The sequence below is a fragment of the Archocentrus centrarchus genome, chromosome 1, assembly GCF_007364275.1.
Source record: "Archocentrus centrarchus isolate MPI-CPG fArcCen1 chromosome 1, fArcCen1, whole genome shotgun sequence".
Taxonomy (NCBI): Eukaryota; Metazoa; Chordata; class Actinopteri; order Cichliformes; family Cichlidae; genus Archocentrus; species Archocentrus centrarchus.
In genome coordinates this window covers 21,063,394-21,086,722 of record NC_044346.1, presented here as the reverse complement: position 1 = coordinate 21,086,722, position 23,329 = coordinate 21,063,394, and the positions used below count along the sequence as shown (strand labels likewise).

General features: G+C 41.1%; 2 protein-coding genes across 5 annotated transcripts in view; one reads left to right on the top strand and one right to left on the bottom strand.

Moving 5' to 3' along the window:
* LOC115777876 (thrombospondin type-1 domain-containing protein 4-like) overlaps positions 1-9,830 on the bottom strand; it is an 18,428-nt gene extending 8,598 nt beyond the window's left edge. The window contains exons 1-5 of the mRNA XM_030725926.1: positions 9,751-9,830; positions 2,292-2,433; positions 1,585-1,714; positions 1,312-1,487; positions 936-1,044 (exon numbers count right to left, since the gene is read on the bottom strand). Coding sequence (XP_030581786.1) covers positions 936-1,044; positions 1,312-1,487; positions 1,585-1,714; positions 2,292-2,433; positions 9,751-9,830 — 637 coding nt within the window. The remainder of the gene's footprint in view (positions 1-935; positions 1,045-1,311; positions 1,488-1,584; positions 1,715-2,291; positions 2,434-9,750) is intronic.
* Positions 1-23,329, top strand: part of melk (maternal embryonic leucine zipper kinase) — a 23,551-nt gene extending 222 nt beyond the window's left edge. Inside the window, exons 2-21 of one of the 4 annotated variants that reach the window (XM_030734853.1) lie at positions 228-338; positions 923-974; positions 9,181-9,430; positions 12,897-13,009; positions 13,105-13,190; positions 14,922-15,038; positions 15,344-15,487; positions 15,589-15,657; positions 16,275-16,367; positions 16,614-16,712; positions 16,850-16,918; positions 17,063-17,161; positions 17,827-17,913; positions 18,070-18,201; positions 18,348-18,509; positions 19,060-19,336; positions 21,053-21,146; positions 21,713-21,869; positions 22,079-22,182; positions 22,280-23,329. In XM_030734853.1, coding sequence (XP_030590713.1) covers positions 12,931-13,009; positions 13,105-13,190; positions 14,922-15,038; positions 15,344-15,487; positions 15,589-15,657; positions 16,275-16,367; positions 16,614-16,712; positions 16,850-16,918; positions 17,063-17,161; positions 17,827-17,913; positions 18,070-18,201; positions 18,348-18,509; positions 19,060-19,336; positions 21,053-21,146; positions 21,713-21,869; positions 22,079-22,182; positions 22,280-22,457 — 2,046 coding nt within the window. In that variant the 5' untranslated portion in view covers positions 228-338; positions 923-974; positions 9,181-9,430; positions 12,897-12,930 and the 3' untranslated portion in view covers positions 22,458-23,329. Of the gene's footprint in view, positions 1-227; positions 339-922; positions 979-9,180; positions 9,431-12,507; positions 12,651-12,896; positions 13,010-13,104; positions 13,191-14,921; positions 15,039-15,343; positions 15,488-15,588; positions 15,658-16,274; positions 16,368-16,613; positions 16,713-16,849; positions 16,919-17,062; positions 17,162-17,826; positions 17,914-18,069; positions 18,202-18,347; positions 18,510-19,059; positions 19,337-21,052; positions 21,147-21,712; positions 21,870-22,078; positions 22,183-22,279 lie in introns of those variants that run through there. The other 3 variants (XM_030734848.1, XM_030734862.1, XM_030734847.1) reach the window with 3 other exon arrangements.

Below are 23,329 nucleotides of genomic sequence, written 5' to 3'. Positions count from 1 at the left end.
TTTTCTTTGATACCCCAGTTTTGCCTTCTTGGAAAAAGACATAACTGATCACTTGCAAATAATAATATAGGGAGATGGACCATTTTGCCTTGGGTGAAAGTGGCATCGGAAAGCATTTTTTTTGGAATCAAAGTTCAGTCACCCAACCACTTTATTCAGGCAATTTAGTTATTACACTAATGACTTGGAAATAGAAAATGCAATAAAAAGCAAACTTTTCATTCCAGGCTTGTAAGGGCCCCTCCCACCTCTTGGGGGCCTGAGTAGTCAGTCCCACTTTTCCCTCCCACTTTGACTGTCCCGGTGAAACAGCTGGAGTCACACACCAAAGGACGGATGTAAGCTATTACATCTTTTTGAGAAAATTTTTTTTTCCCTGTCTCTTTGTTAAGTTTAATTGACAGTGGCATTTTAAAGTTGCAATTTCACGATAAGCAGTGGTACATGCATTATTTTATTTTCTGTATAAAATGGTTTACTGCAAATGTATTTATATAATTGAACATAACTGACAGAATGCGTAATTTGGGTGGGACAACGTTTAATCCCTTAAAATTATGCAATCACATGCCAGTGCCTGCAGATGCAAATCAAGCTATTTCCTTAATGAAGGTTAAATATTAGGTAATGAAATCAAATCTGGCCCAAGTCTCAGGGTGTGATAAAGTGCTCTTTGCCAGAAGAAACTTTGTGTGCCTGTGTCAAAATGTTATCGGAATCCTAATTAAATTTTCGACAGTTTTGCTGTAAATGATACAAAATGGTGTCACCCTGCAGTGAGAGCTTAACCAAACATACAAAGAAAGGAAAAGCCAAAAGGGGGCACATGCTGTATGTTATACTCCCTGAGGGTAAACCACAATGCTGATAATGAGGCCACAACGTGTAACTCAAATACATTTTGTGTGTTTATTCATGTCAGTGAGTTTACTCACCCAGGGGCAGAGCAGCAGAAGGTGTGCCTGGCTCAGGAAGTAGGTATGGGTTTATTAAAGGTATGCTGTATTCATATTGTACACTAGGATATGGTTGTTGGTAAATCAGCTGTGAAAAGAAAAGAGTAAAAGAAAGAAAGATGAATGGTATCTGGTGAGTAGTATTTTATACCACATGTCTTTGTAAATCTAAATAGGACCCAAAGGAAGTTATATTTATTTGCTCTTTTAAATTTTATTTGTTAGTAGTATAAAGGGACTATATTTGCAGTTTTAAAACCTTGTGTCTCATAATGATGCTATGTTACGCATATGATGCATATGTTGAATTTTGAGGGGCAGTTTTGTCAGATGTGTGTTTCATTTTGCATCTCACATAAACATGCAGGTCCTCAGTCAGTGGCCCTGGTGCAGTGATGGACTCTCCATTCCGAGAGCGGATCTCATTGGGTCTTCGATATGTCAGATGTGTTCCCAGAGCAGTGTAGATCCCAGGTCTATCAATCACCCAATTTCCATTGATGATGGAGACGCCATGTTGGCTCTGCAGAGCTGGAAATTCCCCATAATTGTTTATTAGTTTGATGCTTGTCATTCTGGGAAAACTTTCACTGTTAGATACAGTATGGTTGGGTGTGTGTGTGTGTACCCAGATAATTTTGGCTCTTTTTGGTCTCTTGGATGCTGATGTTGCGTGCTCCTGCAGGAATCTCTGCAATCTTATGGTAGCCCACGCGAAGGAAAGTCCGAGAAAAATTCCCCTTCACCACCTCAAACTGCTGCCAACACATACATTGGCACATTTTTATGCACACAAAGCCACAACACTGCACTTTTGTGCATGTTCAGACACTTTCTGCTTACTCTCTTTCAGCATCACCCGTATTATTTTCAACAGTATAATCACAGATTCTGCTGGATCACATTGCTGTACTTTTCTCCCATTTTCACTCATGAATCCTACTCTCCCTCCCTTTTGCTGGAAATGCCATAGTTCACTCGGTCCAACAGTTGGTTTGAATTGGGGAACCTTTCTGGTCTTCCTCTCTAATCCTCCTCAGTTCAGATCTCCATTTTGCAAATTGGTGTAGCTCATTCGCTCTGTCCCTGTAAGCTTTCTTTTAAAATTACTCTCTGGTTCTTCTCTTTTGAAATTTTATTCACATCCTAATGTAACTCGATCAGTTAAAGATCACTTAGCCTGAGTGACACAAACAGAGATTAACTAAAACAAACTCACTCCCACTCCTGCCTCCCCAATTTTAAAAGACTCTTACTTGCATTTTGCGTCAGAACAAGTGCTATTCACATTACAAAATAAGGGTATAACTGAGCATGTCATGTCTTTTGCCTTACCTCCAGAGGGGATAAGCCAACTATGTTATCCCAAGGAAGAGCACCTGTGGCTGGGGAGAGAAGACAGACCAAGTGGAGCAGAGCCAGAGCTCGACCCTGCCACAAAGAGCAGGGCTGCAGCCTCAATCCAGCCATGAAGAGACTGAGAGAGGAAGACAATCTCACACACTCACATTTACACACATCTTTAATGGGGGGGTGTGTGTTTATGAGGTGGGGTTGGCTTAAGGGGTGGGAGGGGGAAAAAGGAGAAATGTTGAGAGAAAGTTACAATATTATGTGTCCTTTTAAGTTTCTGGAGCTTGAAAAAGGCGACTGGACTTCTTTTTGTTTCTTGAAGACGTTTCACCTCTCATCCGAAAGGCTTCTTCAGTTCTCAACCAAATGGTGGAGAGACCCAGGTATTTAAACCCCTGTGGGCGTAGTCCCCTGGAGGTGGTTATGACCCTCTATTGATCATGTGCTTGAACACATGTGCCCAGGTGTGAAGGGGGCGTGGGTCATATTTAATCAGTGGTTTCAGTTGAAACCAATTTAGGACTCCGCTCCATTGTTTCCTGTGGCCTATTGAGGTCACTGGAACAAAGGTGTGAATGGGGGTTGAGACGTCTGGGAAGGGAGCTCAGGACAGCACTGTAAGCGGGGGAAAGTTGGTGACGTAATCCACCTCCTCTGTTCAATGATGGTTGTTCACAGTGGACATAGATGGCTTCTTTCACTCCTCTTTCAAACCATCTGTTTTCCCTGTCCAAAATGTGAACATTGGCATCCTCAAAAGAGTGCCCTTTTTCCTTCAGATGCAGATGTACTGCTGAATCTTGTCCTGTCGAGGTGGCTCTTCTATGTTGTGCCATTCGTTTGTGAAGAGGCTGTTTGGTTTCACCAATGTAGAGGTCCGAGCACTCTTCACTGCACTGAACAGCATACACTACATCGCTGATCTTGTGTTTGGCGGGTTTGTCCTTGGGATGAACCAGTTTTTGTCTTAGGGTGTGACTTGGTTTGAAGTATACTGAGATGTCATGCTTGGAGAAAATTCTTCTGAGTTTCTCTGACAAGCCTGCCACATATGGGATGACAATGTTGTTCCTCTTGTCCTTCCCATTCTCTGTAGTTTGTGTTTGGCCTTCATTCCTGTGCATCTTAGCTGATTTGATGAAGGCCCAGTTGGGGTAACCACATGTTTTGAGGGCTTTCTTAATGTGTGTGTGTTCCTTATGCTTCCCTTCTGCCTTAGAGGGAACACTTTCCGCACGGTGTTGTAGGGTCCTGATCACCCCAAGTTTGTGTTCCAGAGGGTGGTGGGAGTCAAAGAGGAGATACTGGTCTGTGTGTGTGGGCTTCCGGTAAACTTCAATGTTGAGGCTTCCATCTTCCTCGATAAGCACCGCACAGTCCAGGAATGGTAACTTGTTATCTCTGGTGTCCTCCCTGGTAAAACGTATGTATTTATCCACTGAGTTAATGTGACGAGTGAAGGCTTCTACTTCTTGGGTTTTGATTTTGACCCAGGTGTCATCTACATATCTGTACCAGTGGCTAGGTGCCATCCCTTTGAAAGAACCAAGAGCTTTACTTTCCACTTCCTCCATGTAAAGGTTGGCTACAATGGGAGACACTGGGGAGCCCATGGCACATCCATGCTTCTGTCTGTAGAATCCATCATTGTATTTAAAATATGTTGTGGTAAGGCAGAGATCTAAAAGTGCACAAATCTGATCTGGGGTGAAGCTGGTTCTGTTCAGTAAGGAATCGTCTTCCTGTAGTCGTCTTCTGACGGTCTCCACTGCCTCAGTTGTAGGTATGCAAGTGAAAAGTGAAACCACATCAAAGGCCACCATGGTTTCATCTGGATCCAGTACAAGATTCTGGACCTTGTTAGTAAAATCTGTAGAGTTTTCAATGTGGTGGGGTGTGATGCCAACAAGCGGTGATAAGATGGTGGCGAGGTGTTTGGAAATGTTGTAGGTGACCGAGTTTATACTGCTGATAATGGGTCGAAGTGGGACTCCTTCTTTGTGGATCTTTGGGAGTCCATAAATGCATGGAGTGGCTTCTCCAGGGTACAGGCGGTAGTAAGTGGGGCGGTCAATGGCTTTTTCCTTTTCAAGTTGTTGCAGGCAGCAAACAACTTTTTTCTTGTAGTTGCTTGTGGGATCACGTCTCAAGACCTCATAAGTATTGTTGTCACTGAGGAGTGTAGTAATTTTGTTGTGGTAATCCGATGAATTCAGCACAACCGTGCACCTCCCCTTGTCGGCTGGCAGTATGGTGATGTTTTGATCCTTGCTTAGGGCTGTGATGGCCTTCTTCTCCTGAATGGTGAGGTTGGATGGAGGAAGTCTTGCACTGGAAAGAGTGGCTGAAACTTTCATCCTGATCTGTTCTGCTACAGGATGAGAAAGTTTGTTATTTCTTATAGCGGTTTCTGTTGCTGTGATGAGGTCTACTATAGGAAGCTGTTGTGGGGCTATGGCAAAGTTGAGTCCTTTGGCTAGCACATTTTCTTCTGGTTTGGTGAGGACCCTGTCTGATAGGTTCTTCACCCACTTTCCTTGGTTTCCATTGCTTATCGTGTCGTCCTGTTTGTTAACAGATGAATGGTATGCCTTGGTTTGCAGAGTTTGAAATTTACGTAGTTGTCTTTCCTTGCCTTTGATGTGTTGTGCGAGCTGGGCTTTGTCCACAAATGTAGAAACTTCTTCTGCGATGATGTGAGGTAAGAGTGATGAGAGTTTCTGCTGCGTCTGGTGGATTTTGTTCTGGAGTGCATCTATGGTGAAATGGACCTGTCTTATCCTTTCACTTAAAAGGTGGTTCTGTGCTCTCCATAGAATTTGGTCAGCTCTATGTCCTTTTACTGTGGACCCAAGGTGCAAACTCTTGGGAACCAGTCTGGACTGTCTGCATCTCAAGTTGAAACGAACAGTGCGTGAACAGTGCGTGAACAGAACCAGCTTCACCCCAGATCAGATTTGTGCACTTTTAGATCTCTGCCTTACCACAACATATTTTAAATACAATGATGGATTCTACAGACAGAAGCATGGATGTGCCATGGGCTCCCCAGTGTCTCCCATTGTAGCCAACCTTTACATGGAGGAAGTGGAAAGTAAAGCTCTTGGTTCTTTCAAAGGGATGGCACCTAGCCACTGGTACAGATATGTAGATGACACCTGGGTCAAAATCAAAACCCAAGAAGTAGAAGCCTTCACTCGTCACATTAACTCAGTGGATAAATACATACGTTTTACCAGGGAGGACACCAGAGATAACAAGTTACCATTCCTGGACTGTGCGGTGCTTATCGAGGAAGATGGAAGCCTCAACATTGAAGTTTACCGGAAGCCCACACACACAGACCAGTATCTCCTCTTTGACTCCCACCACCCTCTGGAACACAAACTTGGGGTGATCAGGACCCTACAACACCGTGCGGAAAGTGTTCCCTCTAAGGCAGAAGGGAAGCATAAGGAACACACACACATTAAGAAAGCCCTCAAAACATGTGGTTACCCCAACTGGGCCTTCATCAAATCAGCTAAGATGCACAGGAATGAAGGCCAAACACAAACTACAGAGAATGGGAAGGACAAGAGGAACAACATTGTCATCCCATATGTGGCAGGCTTGTCAGAGAAACTCAGAAGAATTTTCTCCAAGCATGACATCTCAGTATACTTCAAACCAAGTCACACCCTAAGACAAAAACTGGTTCATCCCAAGGACAAACCCGCCAAACACAAGATCAGCGATGTAGGGTATGCTGTTCAGTGCAGTGAAGAGTGCTCGGACCTCTACATTGGTGAAACCAAACAGCCTCTTCACAAACGAATGGCACAACATAGAAGAGCCACCTCGACAGGACAAGATTCAGCAGTACATCTGCATCTGAAGGAAAAAGGGCACTCTTTTGAGGATGCCAATGTTCACATTTTGGACAGGGAAAACAGATGGTTTGAAAGAGGAGTGAAAGAAGCCATCTATGTCCACTGTGAACAACCATCATTGAACAGAGGAGGTGGATTACGTCACCAACTTTCCCCCGCTTACAGTGCTGTCCTGAGCTCCCTTCCCAGACGTCTCAACCCCCATTCACACCTTTGTTCCAGTGACCTCAATAGGCCACAGGAAACAATGGAGCGGAGTCCTAAATTGGTTTCAACTGAAACCACTGATTAAATATGACCCACGCCCCCTTCACACCTGGGCACATGTGTTCACGCACATGATCAATAGAGGGTCATAACCACCTCCAGGGGACTACGCCCACAGGGGTTTAAATACCTGGGTCTCTCCACCATTTGGTTGAGAACTGAAGAAGCCTTTCGGATGAGAGGTGAAACGTCTTCAAGAAACAAAAAGAAGTCCAGTCGCCTTTTTCAAGCTCCAGAGACTACTATGACCTGGATGACTGAGAATCTACACAGACATACGTCCTTTTAAGTTGTTTTCACCCTTATTTTACACCTCAGTATGAATGTTGTGACAGCTCATGATGAGTGTGTGTGTGTGTGTGTGGGGGGGGGGGGGGGGGGGGGGGCACATGAACAGACTCCTGCAGTGTATCCTAAAATTTGTCCAAGAACAATATCTCTCCTTTTGAATCATCATGCAGGGTTGTGAGGCTTTGAAAACATGTGCTTTTTGAGCCCCCATCTCCACCCCATCCTTTTTTTGTTTGTTTTACTGTATGCTTGTTGTGTTCTGAGTTATTGTTTTGTTTTCAGTATATTTCAGTGACATGGAAAATACTGTTAGAAATGCTGAAAAAAAAAAACTAAAGCCCACAGCAAACAGCTAATGTAGGATGGATGGAGATTAATACACACACACACACACACACACACACACACACACACACACACACACACTGTGACGCTGCTGATTTGGATTCCCTGCATAGGTGATTCACACACATTATTTTGCCATCTTGTAGTAACTCAGTTTACTACCATGTTGCTCCATTGGTTAATAGTCAGATTCCTTTTAACATTACTGTAAATTTGCTGGGCTCAAATCAAAACCTCACTGTGACACACTCCCAAGGTCTTCAGTTTGAGAGTTGAGGCTAATATTCTGGACGGACATGAATGATTTGGAGGAGTGCAAACACATATGGGTGCAATATATTACCTTGGCTGAATGTTTTAGTTCTGGGAAGAGGACTGTTTTTGCCCTGTAAACACACACAATGTAGCATAGCTTGCCTAGTTCCCCTGTTTCATGTTGTGTAGCAATGAGGAATGAGAGTCAGAAGTATCAGAACCTGCTTTAATGGTTCTGATAATTTAATATAATTATGACTTAGAGCCATTTTGGGAGGTAGGGGCAGACAGAACATGTTTCACCTGTATTGCAGAATGGAGTGGCAACATTTTAGATGTAAAAAAGCATTTTTTTCCCCCACAGACTGCCCTTCGATCGACCCCCGCAGCTGTTCACAACATGGGTGTGAAATTGCCAGGACTAAAAATTTCCCAACTTCTCTGAGAGTCCTTTGTGATTGTGTGTGTGTGTGTGTGTGTGTGCGTGCTTGTGTTTATGTGTGGACTCTAAAAAGATATATGAGTCACATATGTGTGGATAAAGTGCTGTGATGCAATGTCTGTATCACAGCACTTTATCCACAGTGGCGAATCATTTGAATCATTCTGTGTTTACTGAGCTTAAGTGAGAAAGAAAAGCTGACTGATTCTGTAAAGCTTTACATCTCTTCTCGTGCGTGTTTAGCATGAGCCCTCTGACTGGAGACACTGAGGAAAAACACAGGACAAACAACCATTATGATAGCATGGACCTACATACACATACTGTACAACAAACATGCATGCTTTTCTTTCCTTGAACCTCCTCTGGCACCCAGCCAGGTCTAAGACGCCAGTCCCCTGTAGTGAACACCCAGCAGCCATGGACTAAATGACACAGGCATTCTGGGAACCTCCAAAAATCTGTCAGGGAATAGAGGATATACAAGACATGAGCTGCTAGGAACATAACGTCTGTTTTCAGTTGTGACACCTTTATAGCTGCCACAGTATGTCTCATTACACACTTGCTGCGAGATGCTGTGGCTGGAGGTGGTACAGCAGCTCCTTTACACAGAGATCTGCTCACATGATGGCACACACAAGCATATAGCTACAAGTACAGGAAGGACACAGATATGAAACATGCATATAACAACCAATGCTTTCTGCAAAAATGATGTGCATTATTGTTTTTGAAGGTTTTGGTGTGATCACATCAGGATTTAGCTCATGACATTTAGTTGCCTGACTGCTATGATTATGTACTGATGCTTCTATGTGAAACTTCACTGGCAAAGGCGGGCTAGGCATGGCCTTGGCAGTCCTGAGCTGTCTGTTAAAACCATTTGCTGTAACAAAATTTGTTCCCAACAGCATTATAAAAAATTTTTTTTTTATTCTTTGAGTTGCATCTTATAAAAGGACTCAGAGAGGGGAACACCCACTGCCTTACAGTATGTTACAATACATTGAAAACATGTTTAAATGTGCAGTAAAACTATGAGCTCATGCAGATTTTGGAATGACTGAGATCTGTAAAAAAAGAAAAAAGAGAAGTACTGTAAGGCCTCTAACAGTGCTGATTTTGCTATTGCTTTCCAGAGATTGACCATATGTAACTATTTAAAATATGTTTTAGTCAGTGTGAAAGTGATTGTGTGTGTGTCTTTGCTGAGTATAATCACCAACAAATACAAATGATACAAAGGCAAAATGGTAAAAGTTGCTCGAGACTTCTTTCTTTTAAAACCCTGTACTGGCCTCCATTTTTCTCCTTTTACAATTCCCTCCCTCTCTCCTCTTCCTTTTCTCCTTTTGTCCTCACACTCACTTTCTCCTCTGTTTTCTTCCAACTGTAGGTTGTTTGATGTCCGTCTGTCCCATCCTGGCCAGCTGCCTCGCAGCCCAAATGAGTGGTTCTGTCTTCCTGCTGACACCTGGACATCCCCTAACCACCGGTTACTTCCCTTACAACCATCTCCTTTCCTAACAACCACGAGATACGCAGGATGGTCATTGATCAGATCACCTCTCACCTTTCCCTAATTACAGACTTAAGACAGGCGCCGCTGAAGACACACCTTCTAACAGCATAAATACACCTCTCTGGTCAGTTACTGCAATCACATACCTATGGCGTCAAACAGAACACTTTCCAAATTGCAACACACATGATGTTTTCCATCTCACAGGTTGTATGTACTTGCATGTGAAAGTATGTTTGCAGGTAAATCACTACCTTTCAGGACCATATCATTGTCCATCTGCAGTATATTAATGGCTACTAAGTGTAAAGAGTTACATATAAAATATAAATATTTACTAATGGAGGTAATGGGAAACTCAGGAGGGCTTTTTCTATTTTTCCATATGGGGGTAATGGATGAACAAATCTGGCAGCACAGTGATGCAGTGGTTAAAAGGCTAGCCTTACAGCAAGTAGTTTCTGGTTCTGAATCCGCTGGTTGGCTGGGGCTGGGCAGTTGTGATGGATGGCAACCTGCCGCATCTTGCCCAGTGTAGGCTGGGATAGGCTGGACCAATTTAAAAAAAGGTTGCTTGGTCTGATTGTTTACATTATATTATATTATGTAGACAACTGGGTGTACCTTTTACCAGAATGTACTGTGAGATGAAGGCAAACCGGCAGAAACAGTGCCACACTCTGGACAATATTCTGCTGGGAAGCCTTGGGTCCTGGTATTTATGTGGATATTACTCCCATTTAAACAGGATTGTAGACCCTTCCATTGTTGCAGAAGCCTTCCACAGTATTCCTTTGTGGCAGTGGGCTCTTTCAGCAGGCTAATGCACTCTGTCACTGAAAAAAATTGTTTAGGAATGGTTTGAGCAACATAACAAATTCAAGTTGTTGACTCGTCCTCAGTTCCCTAAATTTCAGGCTGAGTACCATCCGTGGAAACGCTATCTTGCAAATATTTAACTAACTTCTTGTGCCTGATAACACAGGATGCTTTCAGAGGACTTGTGGAGTGCATGCCTCAATAGGTCAAGGTTGTTTTGGCAGCAAAAGCTGGACCTAATGATCGGTGTATGTATGCCAGAGTCTGACTAGGTAAAAGTTATGAATAAACTTTAAGTAACTAGATTAGATTAGAGATTAGATTAAACTTTTTTTTTTTTTTTTTTTTTAAACTTTATTAACTGGATAGCTCAACTGAAACCAATAAACTATATCTACTTGCTGATCTAAATTAATGGTATTTTTGCCACCACAAACCTCTAGAACTGCCCAGTGCTCTTAGCACTAAGACTGCAAGTCCATGTTCTGCACGGGAGAGATGACCACTGTCCATCCAAGAGGATGATGTGTGCAATCCACCGATCTCATGGTTACAGTTTTAAGAGAGATCGGTGGATTGCACTTCAGGATGAAACACGCCAGTCCCACCAGACCCCATCTTCCTGCGGACCTGCAGACAGGACCAGTGATGTCAGTAACGCGCTACTTAGTAACGCGTTACTGTAATCTGACTATTTTTTCTCGGTAACGAGTAATCTAACGCGTTACTATTTGCAGTCCAGTAATCAGATTAAAGTTACTTATCCAAGTCACTGTGCGTTACTTTTTTGTCATTTTCCTCAGTACAAAGATGTATTTTTGCTTTCTTCTTGCGTCTCGGGGAGTGACGTCTGGCAGATGCGACAGTTAAGTCCGGTTCTCGGCATGAGGACAACAACAGCACAGCGACACAAACGTAAACAATGGAGGGAGGAGAGAGATTCGCGTTTTCTAGCTGAAATACAGACACTGTTGTGAGTCTGTGTCAGCTAAAGATGACAACATCAAGGTTAGTTGTGCACTCTGTGCTGGCGACAAAGTGCTATCTAGCTTCAAAAACACTACGTCAGACATGAAACATCTGGAGTCATGGCGCAGACAAACTTACAGAGCGAGTCGCAACAGGTGGAGCGAAGCAGAGCTGTGGCTAATGCAGGAGCCCCCCAGCACCCAAACAACAAAAGCTGGACTTCGCTACAAACCACTAAGTGGGGGAGAGCTGAAAAAGTTGAAAAGCCTTCTACTACAGTATGTAGTAGAGGCTGGTATTGTGCCAAAAAGTGATCGTCTGCTAAACAGCAATTTTCGGTATTTGCCAAAAAAAAAATATCATTCCCTGTATTTAAACGGCTGCAAATGACTTGTTGACCTATAATCTATGAAGCATATATCAAACATGTCTCTCATGAATGATATCAGGTCATTTTGAGTGAAAAACAGCATTTCTATCACAAGGTAGAAGCTGCACTCAGTTTTTGGCAAAGTGACTTTTATATATTCGTTTTTTTTTTTTTTCCAAGTAAAAACTGACGTTAAAAATGTCTTTTTAAACAGAAATCTGTCTCAAAAGGCTGCAGAAATCACAACAAATATAACATCACAGTTCTATAAAGATATTTGAAGTAGCCAAAAAGCTCTGGATTGATTATAATGTAGGTACAATAACACAGGTTCCTAAAGATTGTTGAAAAACAGGTTATTTCTGCATTTTATATATAAGCCCTTCATAAATCATGTTGACTGCACTCTATTTACCAATATAAGCAAAGACATTATTACACATAAAAACACACAGAAACATCAGAATTACAGACAATCACTTTTTGGCACAAGATCGGCTGCTGTTGAAAGTAACTAATAAAGTAACTTGTAATCCAACTTAGTTACTTCTAAAATTAAGTAATCAGTAAAGTAACTAAGTTACTTTTTAAAGGAGTAATCAGTAGTCGGACTACTTTTTCAAGGTAACTATACCATCACTGGACAGGACATTGTAAAATCCTTTTGCTTCCTGGGAACCATCATCTCTCAGGACCTAAAATGGGAGCTAAACATCAGCTCCCTCCATCACAAAGGCACAACACAGGATGCAGCAGCTGAAGAAATTCAGTCTGTCGAAGTCACTGAATCCCCCCCCCCACACACACACACACACACACACACACAAAACTCCCACATATTTCATAGTGTTTTGGCAGTTATTCTTGTTCCATTTTTGATTTTTTTGTGCACTATTTGCACCATGACACTAAAATATAATCCTTGTTTGTGTAAAAAAAAAAAAGAAACAAAATTTGTTAATGAACTTGATTCTGATTCTGAACCAGCCTGCCTGTGCCAGCAGTGTTTTGTTTTACAGCTGCAGTACCCTTTTTCACCGCATGGGGAAGCACGAAGCGCAAACCGGAAGCAGGAAATGTAGTCACGTCAACGTGCGAAATTCAAACTTCTAACAAAACATCGGTCTGCTAGAGGGTTTTACTGTGTGGTTAACTGACGCTGCTGTCTTCCTCTGTTTTAGTTCAGGTTAATTCAGAATTTTGAATATTGATTTAGCTCAGTAAAGGTTTGCTGCTGTTAGTTTTACCACATGTGGCAGTATTAACGACTTTTGTTGGCTGCAGTTAAGGATTAGTTAACGTTAAACTAGCTGGTCAGCCAGAAAGGGATAGCGAATGAGTGCTAAAGTTAATTCTGAAATCAGAGAGTTTTTTTTACCCGAGTTAATTGGCAATTTGAAGCTTTTTTTTTTTTTTTTTTTTCTCACGGCAGGAAGGTTTACCATCGTGCTGCCGGAGCAGTGAGAATGCCGGTAGAAAGGACGGAGCATCGCGGAGCAGACGAGCTCCACAAAAATTATGAGGTTTTTGAGACTATCGGCTCAGGTAATGTCAGCGTAAATGAGTGAATTTAGGAAAACAACCGCTGTCTGTGTCATATTCTCTCTGAACCCTGTGTTGTTGTTTTTTTTTCTTTTCAGGAGGCTTTGCAAAAGTCAAGCTGGGTCGACACATCTTGACAGGAGAGAAGGTTGCCATTAAAATCATGAATAAAAAGGATCTTGGGGTAAGAAATAGACAGCCAAACACAAAAATGCAGATCATAAACGCCTTGAGCAGCAATGTACATTGTGATTCAAGTCCATAAGTATCTGGTCTTTTGAATTTATAATCTCTTTGATGTAAAAAAAAAAATGTCAGAAATGACTGTCACAAGTTAATGCATTCAAAAGTGAGGCAGCCCAGTTGTACATAGGTGCCATTAGTTTGTATTTTTTTACTGCAAAGAATTCCATCTTTATTTAGAACTGCTAGATTGAAACACAGAGTGACAATAAGAGATATAACACCAAGCAGATAGATGAAATATACAATATATACCACTTAAACTGCCATTAAAAAGTTCCAGCATAATGTGGCTGCACAGGGAATAAACTGATATGAGCCTAAAAGCGGTAAGGTGATCGCTGTCTGACAGCAGAGTATGAGTGTCACAAAGGTGGCTCTCCTTTAATCTGGAAATTATCACTGTGATAATTTACACATAACCTGTTCTGGAGCAGGTTGTGATCAGAATTTTGGTTTAAAATCTTCTGGAAGAGCTATGTTTTTAATTTATTTACAGCAGTGCTCTAAGTGCTATATAGAGTTTCTTCTGAAAGAACACTGTATCAATCAATATATGCAACTTGTTAAGCATGCCTGACTAATACCACCGTATGAACTAAATGTTGCAAACAGTTATGGGAATTTGCATGTATTCTGTTGGTGATGCAGAAAATGTATGTTTTTTTATGCTTGGTCCTAATCTGCTGCTGAATCTCTTTTACACTAAAGGATTTGCAACTACTGGAACACAGATCAGAAAGTGATCAGCTAGATTGGTGGCTATTTATCACCAAGAATACTTGTTCAAACAATAAAGTTAATTTCACTTTGGTTTGACACCAAACTGATGATTTTTCAAGTCTCTTGTATTAGGCTGTGGGAGAGTTCTGGAAATGAACACTTTGAGTAACGTGTAACGTTTAACTGCATCAAATTTTTTGAAGCTCGAATGTGCAGCTGTAACAATGGAGATAAGCAACAGCACCTAGGCCGCGCTGAGCAGTAAAATAAACCCATCTGTATTGAAGAGAAAGTTCTTATCGAGTGTTGTTCCTAAATGTCTGTAACTGTTAACTCACTTTGAATTTTGGTCCTTAATGTGTTGCTAGCTGGAGGTTTGAGCTTCACTTTCATTAATGTTTTGGTTTAGATGCACGCAGTTCAAATTATCACACATCATTTAAAAAGATCATCAGCAACTGAACTTTGGCATGTTTCACTATTTTCCAGAGGAGTGACGATAGCTTTCTTTAACTGTTATGTTTGTTCAAGCAGTCATTTATTTACAATAAGAGTGAGAGGACCTCGCCTTGAGTTGCGCTTTTTGTGAAGGATCTGGGGAAAAAACTGTCAGCTTAACATCGCCTTGTTACCTTCCAAGTGATGCTGAAGCTTCTTTGACACCCTGTTTTGTTCAGTTCCTGAGCTGGAACGTGTCTGGATAGCTAGAAACTGGAAGTGCCTGAAAAATATTATGGGAGTGGTTCTTCTGAAATCATCAAGTGTTTCTGCTTGTGTAATCTTCAGCACAGTTGCTTCAGCATAGGGGTTCTTATTTCCCAAAAGCCAGAACAAACAAAACATGAGCATGATAAATATTTTTACAAAGAATGTGTACTGTGTGGTGAACAGTGATTCAGTAGTTATATGTATAAATAAATGAAAAAGAAATTGCCATCTCTCTCCCTAGGATGACTTGCCTCGTGTGAAGGTGGAGATCGAAGCCATGAAGAACCTGAGTCACCAACATATTTGTCGACTCTATCAGGTCATCGAGACGTCCACCCAGATATTTATGGTGTTGGAGGTAAGGGCATGAGCATTGTGTTTATTAGAGCGAATATCTTGATTACTTTCAGGATTTTTCTGCCCCCCCCGGCCCAAGCATGTAATACCTTTTGCTTATCAAATGGCCAAAAATAACAGAAAAATCAATAAACTTCTATTAGGTAAGGCCACACAGATACTTTGAAGCAACTATATGTGGGCTAGTTGTGCTGATGTGCATAGTCCCAAAATCCCCAAAGACCCATTTTGAGCCAGGATAATCCCTGAATTTTTTTTTTTTTTTTTTTTTTGCTTCTTTTTCTCCCTCTTTCCTTTTACTCTCAGTACTGCCCTGGTGGGGAGTTGTTTGACTACATCATAGCTAAGGATCGCCTGTCTGAGGAGGAAACCAGGGTGTTTTTCAGGCAGATTGTGTCCGCGATGGCCTATGTTCACAGCCAAGGTTACGCACACAGAGACCTAAAACCGGTAAAAAGAGCCACCAAAAAGCATATCATCATATCATAGATCAATTGCGACTTTAATATAAATCTAAGTTGTATTACAATGTTTGTCTCTTTGAACTCTAGGAAAACTTATTGATTGATGAGGACCATAACTTGAAGCTCATAGATTTTGGCTTGTGTGCCAAGCCTAAGGTATTTCAGCAAATTTCTTTTCCCTCTGTGTCCGTGTATCTGTATCAAAAATATTTAGTATCAGGGCTATTTCCTAAATATGAAAGTAGAAGAAGAAATCCTTTAAGGTATTTATATTAGTTCTGCAGTTTACCAAGCTACTCCTGTCTATTGTGTAAACTAGTTCCATGCATAACACACTACACATGAGAAAAATCAGCACTTTTGAATCCTGGCCTAAAAATTTGATGACATCTTCATCAAACGCCCTTCATGTTGAACACAGAAAAACCACCCTGGGTCCTAAATATCTTTCTGAAAGGTTGCTGTGGCTTTTTTTTTTTTTTTTTTTTTTTTTTTTTAAGCTACAGGATCTACTAAGGAAAGTATAGCAGCTAGTTGTGGATTATGTTTTAGAATGTCTTGATGTGCTATAGATGCAGCAATGTGAATAACCAAAAAAATACATCTCAAAGAAGCATCCATTTTATTCTTCAGAAGCATTTGAAGTACAATAATCATAAATTGAATACTCGGGTATAGCACATCAGAACTGATGCCTAAAGACAGTTGTATACATGCTTTAGTTAATGTTGGTTGTAATCGTGGTCTAAATATTACATGGTTGCCTCTTGTAGGGAGGTTTGGGTTATGAGCTGATGACCTGTTGTGGGAGCCCTGCTTACGCTGCTCCTGAACTTATCCAGGGAAAAGCGTATATTGGATCAGAGGTATGACATGTTTTCCAGTAAATACAACTTTTAGAAATGCTGGGGTTTTAATTCAAAATTGTTTAAACCCACAATATTTGCATTTGGTTTTCTCCAAGAGTTACGAATACATGCCTGTTCCGCAGTTCGGCTTTTTCATGGTGTCCTGATCACATTCGCTGTTGTGCGATTCAGCGCAGCTGAGCTGTGAAATGCTATCTGTAACGCATGAAGCTGAAATGCTGCTGTGTGGTGTGTAACCCCCAGGCTGATGTATGGAGTATGGGAGTGCTGCTGTTTGCTCTGCTCTGTGGATACCTGCCCTTTGATGATGACAACTGCATGATCCTCTACAGGAAGATTACAGTGAGAGCACTCATATTTTTAAAGCATTTCCCTCAACTTCCAGGTGATGCTCCTCAATTTTTGTGGGCTTTCAAGGAAATTCACTTCTGGAATATTACCAACTAATCAGTTTTTTTTCTGTTACTATTTATTTTCAGAGAGGTACATATGATAACCCACAGTGGCTCTCTCCAGGTAGTATCCTCCTCCTCAACCAGATGTTACAGGTATGCATTCAGTCATTTTGTTTGCGCTTTTCTTTGTTTATCTGTATAGTTTTTCTACTGTTTTCTGGAAAACATAATTTCTTCAGACTGTGGCGTCTGTAGGTTTGTACATATTCAGTTGCAGTTTCTATGTGTGTCCTGCAGGTGGACCCAAAGCGACGTCTGACTGTTAGACAGCTGCTGAACCATCCTTGGGTGATGAAAGACTACAACAGCCCTGTGGAGTGGTACAGCAGGCAGCCGGTATGGACCAACACCCAAAAAAGCTATATTTAAAAAAAAAAAACAAAAACCTCACAGTTACAAACAGTAGCTTTTGCTGTGACACCTGTCACAGGCCTTATCAGGCTTTTTCTTAGATTTTCCAGTCACCATACAAGTCACTTTCCTGAAACATTACCGTAGTCTTTAACATCAACATTATTTGTTGGGGATTAATGTTTCAGTAAAATAAAACATATAAAACACGGAACAGTCTGTGGCTGCACATCTGCACCAAGGCTGAAAATTGCTTCCACATGAGTCGCTGGTCCCCGAAGATGATCTGGAACCGGAGTAGTTTGTGATATTTTCTTGAGAATATCAAGATTATGTCTCCCAATTTTCATTATTTTGATCTGATATGTATCGGTGAAGATATGACCAGTTTGGCTCTCTGTTGAAATGCTGAAGAATCCTTAAAAAAATTCTTGTATCCAGATCAACTCCAAAAGTTAATTGCTCCTAAATTAGGCTAAACCTCAACCTCTGGTAAAAAAAAAAAAAAAAAGTTTTTATGTAAAACCTTTAACTATTTTGAGTAATCCTTCAAACATACTGAACCAATGGTAGCACCTCCTTGGCTGTGGCAATAAAAACTGCCTGTCTGGGGCTTTGTGTGAACACTTTTTTTTTTTTTCTTTTTATAGCTTGGCTACATAGATGAAGACTGTATCACTGAGATGGCAGTTAACATGAAGCGATCGAGACAGAGCACCACAGCGCTGGTGAAGGAGGTGTGTGTCTGTGTAAATGTATATTTTAGTGCCAGCATCATTATGTTGTATTTATTGTATTGTTATCAGGTGGTTTTGTTTCCCCAATGATTTTAAATATGAAAATGTACTTAGTTTCTCTTAGACATCCACTTAAATACATCTTATCTCCCACAGTGGCGATATGACCACATCACAGCCACCTACCTGCTGCTGCTGTCAAAGAAGCAGAGGGGAAAGCCTGTCCGCCTGCGCCCTGAACCAGCTGTCTGTGAGGACTTCTGCTCTCCTTTGCATCAGGGACTACAGGTCAGACATAGGACCAGAGCATCCATGATACTCTGCTTTTTTTTAGAGCTCCTGACAGATAGATGTACTGGCATCAATACCCAGTGCTTTACATACTTTGTTTCCCACCACCATGTGTTGTTGTGGCTTTTATCTCTCTCTGTCAGACAAGAGAAGCCCTTCACTTCAGTGAGGATGAAGATGCTGTGATTGTGGGTTCTTTGGACTTTTGCTCAGACTACATTGATGATTGCCCGTGGGTTTCAGTTCCACAGCGCACACCCCAGGGGGTCAGAGGTCAGCCAGATGGAACCACAAAAAAAGACACGGTTTGTGGAAGTTGGTATAAATTAAAGATTTTTCTCTTCTTTCATGTGTGTAAATCAGTAGATTGAGGAAAAAGGTAAAACTGGATTGAAAACCTTCTGTTTAGACACGCTATCCAACCACGTCAGAAACTGGACGTGTTTAGTCGTTCCAAGTGGGCACACTTTAAGGCAGAGTGACAAACCAGCCGTCACAGAGAGAGGGAGGGAGAGTGGCAGACATGATATTGTTTAAAAATGGGAAAAAAATGACACCCACTTTTTCAGACACTCTCTCCAAGGTTGTAAATGCAAAAATGTGGTGCAAATAATTGAGTAATAAATCCCCAAAAAAGAGAGAGAGCAATGCCTGACTTTTCTCTTACTTCCACACTTCCAAGGTTTCCGAGTTTGAATGTTAGATTTTGTTTTTTGGGGGAATTCCCCAACTGCTATCTGAAAGCAGCAGAGAGATGGGGTTTTGGAAGCTGACGTGTAGTTCAGATAACTCCTAAATGTCGCTTCTTTTTGAGAAATATATTTACCCCACATTTGTCATTTGGCATTCTTACAGAGGCTATTCTCGCCATCAGTGGAAAAAGGGTGTCCTTCCAGCCCAACCCCACAGAGGGGGCGAAAAACAACACCTCGCCGCCAGAGAGAGAGGGACCAAGAACAGGCCAGTGAGAACAAGGAGAATAATGATGCCCAAGATAGAAGCTTTGACATTTTTGCCTTGCCTCCACCTCGAACACCTGTATCCAGTAAGAAGAATGCACGCCTCAATAAGAATGTGTTGACCACACCCAATCAGAATTCTAATATCAAACCCAGTGTGGCCACGCCTAAAGGTAAGAATATTTTAATAGTTTCTTGGTTACTCAGTCAAAGACAGAGAATTGAGTGCAGACAGTACAGAGCTCTGGGTATCATCCACTTCATTTGTATACTGTAATTGTTCTCAACAAGGGTTTGAAGTACAGTCCCTATTAGATCAGATTTGCATTAACTAGCTGCCCCTTTCCTCACCCCCCCTCCTTCATTTATCCATCCCACGCTTGGTCTTGTACAGCTCTCATAATCACAAGTGCCACAACCACATGCCAAACATTTGCAAGTAAATTGTATTCTGGTAATAAACTCATTTATTGGGTCTGTTTTTATCCCAGAGCCACTCATATTTCTATGATTTAGCTGTCATTTTCCCACTGAAAATGGACACACACACTTATCACTGTCAACTCAAAGGTGAGGTTATTATCAAGAAGAAGCTAATTCTATTCACTTATCTGTAAATGAAGGACACTAATATGAATGGAGAATCATTAAAGTTGTAATTATTTGTCATAGTGACTTGTCAGCTCACATGTCCAGCCTCATTAGATGCCTCTACTAATTCAGCCACCAGCTCGCTGCAGCTGACCTAGTTGATGTTAAATCTCTGGAATATGGCTCAGCCCCGCTCTCTCTTCACAGCCTCTTGTTCTGCAAGCTACAGTGCAGTGCAGACGTGCTACCTGTGACTTACTTGTCCTCATCTCTCTCTCTCTCTCTCTCTCTCACTCACTCACTCACTCACTCACACACACACACACACACACACACACACACACACACACACACACACACACACACACACACAGTGGTCTGTTCATGTCTGTCCCTAGGCATGTGCTGTGACAGGTGTAGCTGTCTCTTTCCTTTGCTCACTGTCCCACGTGGGCTGTAGTGACATGTGTTCTCTTGCCACTAAAGCCTAGCTCTCTCTTGTGTGTGCATGTGTGTCAAACTCGTTATTCCTTTGTGTTCACAACTCCAATGTCAAAGCCAGCCAGTTCCATGCATAAGAGCAAAGGGCTGCTACCTAAACGTTTTTCAAATTTATTCCCATTCCAAGCATTTTTCCCTTTTGAGTGACCTTGGGGTTGGAAAATAATACCTTTATCCATGTTATGGTAGCAGTATGACTTATTTTTGTGCTGTCTTTGTCCGGCTTTTGAGTTAAGCTTTACATTCCTGAGTGACAGTGAGTGAAACATTCAAATGCCAAACTGATTAGACTTTTCCAGAGCTTCGTGGTTATATCAAATATAAATATGGTTTTTGAGGGTTTTTTTTAAATAGTTTTATACACTATTACTCAAAAAAAAGTCAGCAAAAAAATTATTATATAAAAATTAATTATTGACACAGAGTTCATGTTTTAGAACCTCGAGAATGACTAAAGTTGTTATTATTATTCTTTGACTGATTATTGAACTATTCCAGTACATTCTTAAATAAAAATTTTGGCTTCATCTTATTGTGATCAGTGGCAGTATATACCTCATAAATATAGCTTTCAGTGTTAAAGGGCCTTAAACCTGGATTCTTTCTCAGAGCCATCACAGGTTGGTGACTGGTTACAAAAAGAAGTCTGATTGTTTAAAAATCTGTGGTAAAGTCTTGACTCTACACTCTTGATGTCACAGTGGCATGTCCATTTTTTTTTTTTTATCTGAATTCTATGTTAGTACAAAACTTACCAAGTTACAATTTTAATTCACTTTTTGTTTTGTTTGTGGTAGGTGGAGACAGTGCATCCAAAGAGGACAAGAAGAGCGCAGCAGAGAACAGGGATCCTACAAACTTAGAAATAATGGCCTTTAGTCCAGAGCGGAGGTGAGTAAACCCTGGAAAGGGCAAGAGCTGAAAGGAGTGAGTTTAGTGTAGTTTATATTTAAGTTCTCCCTCCCCTCACCCCCAACCAGTCGCGGCAGATGGCTGCCCCTCCCCTGTCCCTGGTTCTACTGGAGGTTTCTTCCTGTTTAAAGGGAATTTTTCCTTCCCACTGTCACCAAGTGCTTGCTCATAGGGGGTCGTTTTGACTCTTGGGTGTTCTCTGTAATTACTGTATGCTTTTTACTTTACAATATAAAACACCTTGTTTGTTGTGCTTTAGCACTATTTAAATAAAATTGAATTGAAGGTTGCTGGAAATGCTAGAGTGGCCTCTTGATTGTAGAGATCAAAGAAGGATTAAAGGTAATTGAACAGATTTCTTAATTTAATTCTTTTCCTTCAACAGCATTTATTCTTCACTATTAATCATAAAAATTAGCAAAAGAATTGAACAGAAATATTAGAGGCCACCTGAACTGAAACGAGTAACATGTAAGCCACTGGGGAGGACAGTTCAGAGCTCCTAAGCTAAAGTGAGACCATTTTTTTTTTTTTTTGTTCCTAAGGTCCAGGTCACTGGACATGGCTGTCACAGGAGACAGTGGGAAGAAGAAACGAGGGGGAAAGATGTTTGGTTCCCTGGAGAGAGGTCTGGACAAGGTGATAACCATGCTCACGCCAAGCAAGCGACGAGCCCTGAGGGACGGACCACGTAAGATTAAGGTATGAGCAAGCTGAAAAAACACACCACATAATCAGTCACGCATGCAAAGGGATGTAAAGAAACAGTTATTTTCCCATTTTATTTTATTTTTTGAGTCTACACAGTTATAAAAAGCATATTTTACTTTTACAAAATTCAAAGATATTTAATTTACACGAAGCAAAATGATAGGAATTCTGATCAGTCCCTTGGCTGTGTCTTCCACTAGGCACAATACAATGTGACTCTGACCAGTCAGACCAATCCATACCAGGTGCTTAACCAGATCCTCTCCACCCTGCCGGAGAAAAATATTGACTTCACGCAGAAAGGGTAAGAATTCACATTACCTCCCTTTCTTCTGACTGGATTACTTGTACTTGGACCAAATTTTAATGTTTCCACATTGCTTCCGCCACCTTTCGTTCAGGTATACTCTGAAGTGTCAAACATGGGATGACTTTGGGAAGGTGACAATGGCGTTTGAACTGGAGGTGTGCTTGCTACAAAGGCCAGAAGTTGTCGGTGTCCGCCGTCAGAGGCTGAAGGGAGACGCTTGGGTATACAAGCATCTGGTGGAGGACATTCTTTCCACGTCCAGTATCTAAAAAAATGCACTTTCTTAGCAAAATCTCTACTACTTCTAAGTCAATGGGCACCGGCTCTCTTTGTTGAAGAAATACCAGTGACTAACCAGTAAGTGATGCAGATAGATGGGAGGCTATTGTTGAGCAATGATCAACCCTTCATCGTTCTTTGGAATATTAAAAACTGTCCTTAGGCTAGTCTGCAATTCCCCAAATATATGTTACATTAAATTTATGAGTATTATGTTTCAGGATCCTGTCTGTACAGTGCATCTTGTTTTATGTAGAATTGTTTTTAATTTCTCTTTTCATGATCATTAAACTCAATATAATTGCTGTTAGTCAAGTTGGTGTGTGTGTGTGTGAGAGAGAGAGAGTGTGTGTGTGAGAGACAGTGAAATGTAAAAAGACTTCTTACACTAGACCTTCCAGCTTCCTATTAACATATTTATGTCTTGTTGTTTTCCCTCGTAGATGCTAAATTTTATGAGTAGCATGAAAAAACATAAGCATAAGTAATTTTTATATGTACATGTGTTTACAGTTCTTTCATCATGTTTTACGTGGTTATATTGAATGTTTTTTCAGTGTTTCTGTTTTTTTTTTTTCAGTGGTGTCTGTATGATTTTTACTGAAAATGCAAAAGGTGCAAAATAAATTATTTCTGCATTTATGAACAAAAATGATTAAGATGAATTCAACTACTTTATTAACATCAAATGTTCTTTATTATGCATTCAGCAGTTGATGGAGCGGTGGTGTGTTTTACACTCTGTCATCATCCTTCTGTTCATCCTCTAGGCTTCACTTCACTTTGGTAGAAAGATTGATGGTGATAGTTTATCTTAGCGAGAGTGTTTCTAAATGTCTATCAACAATAAAATGAGCAGTGA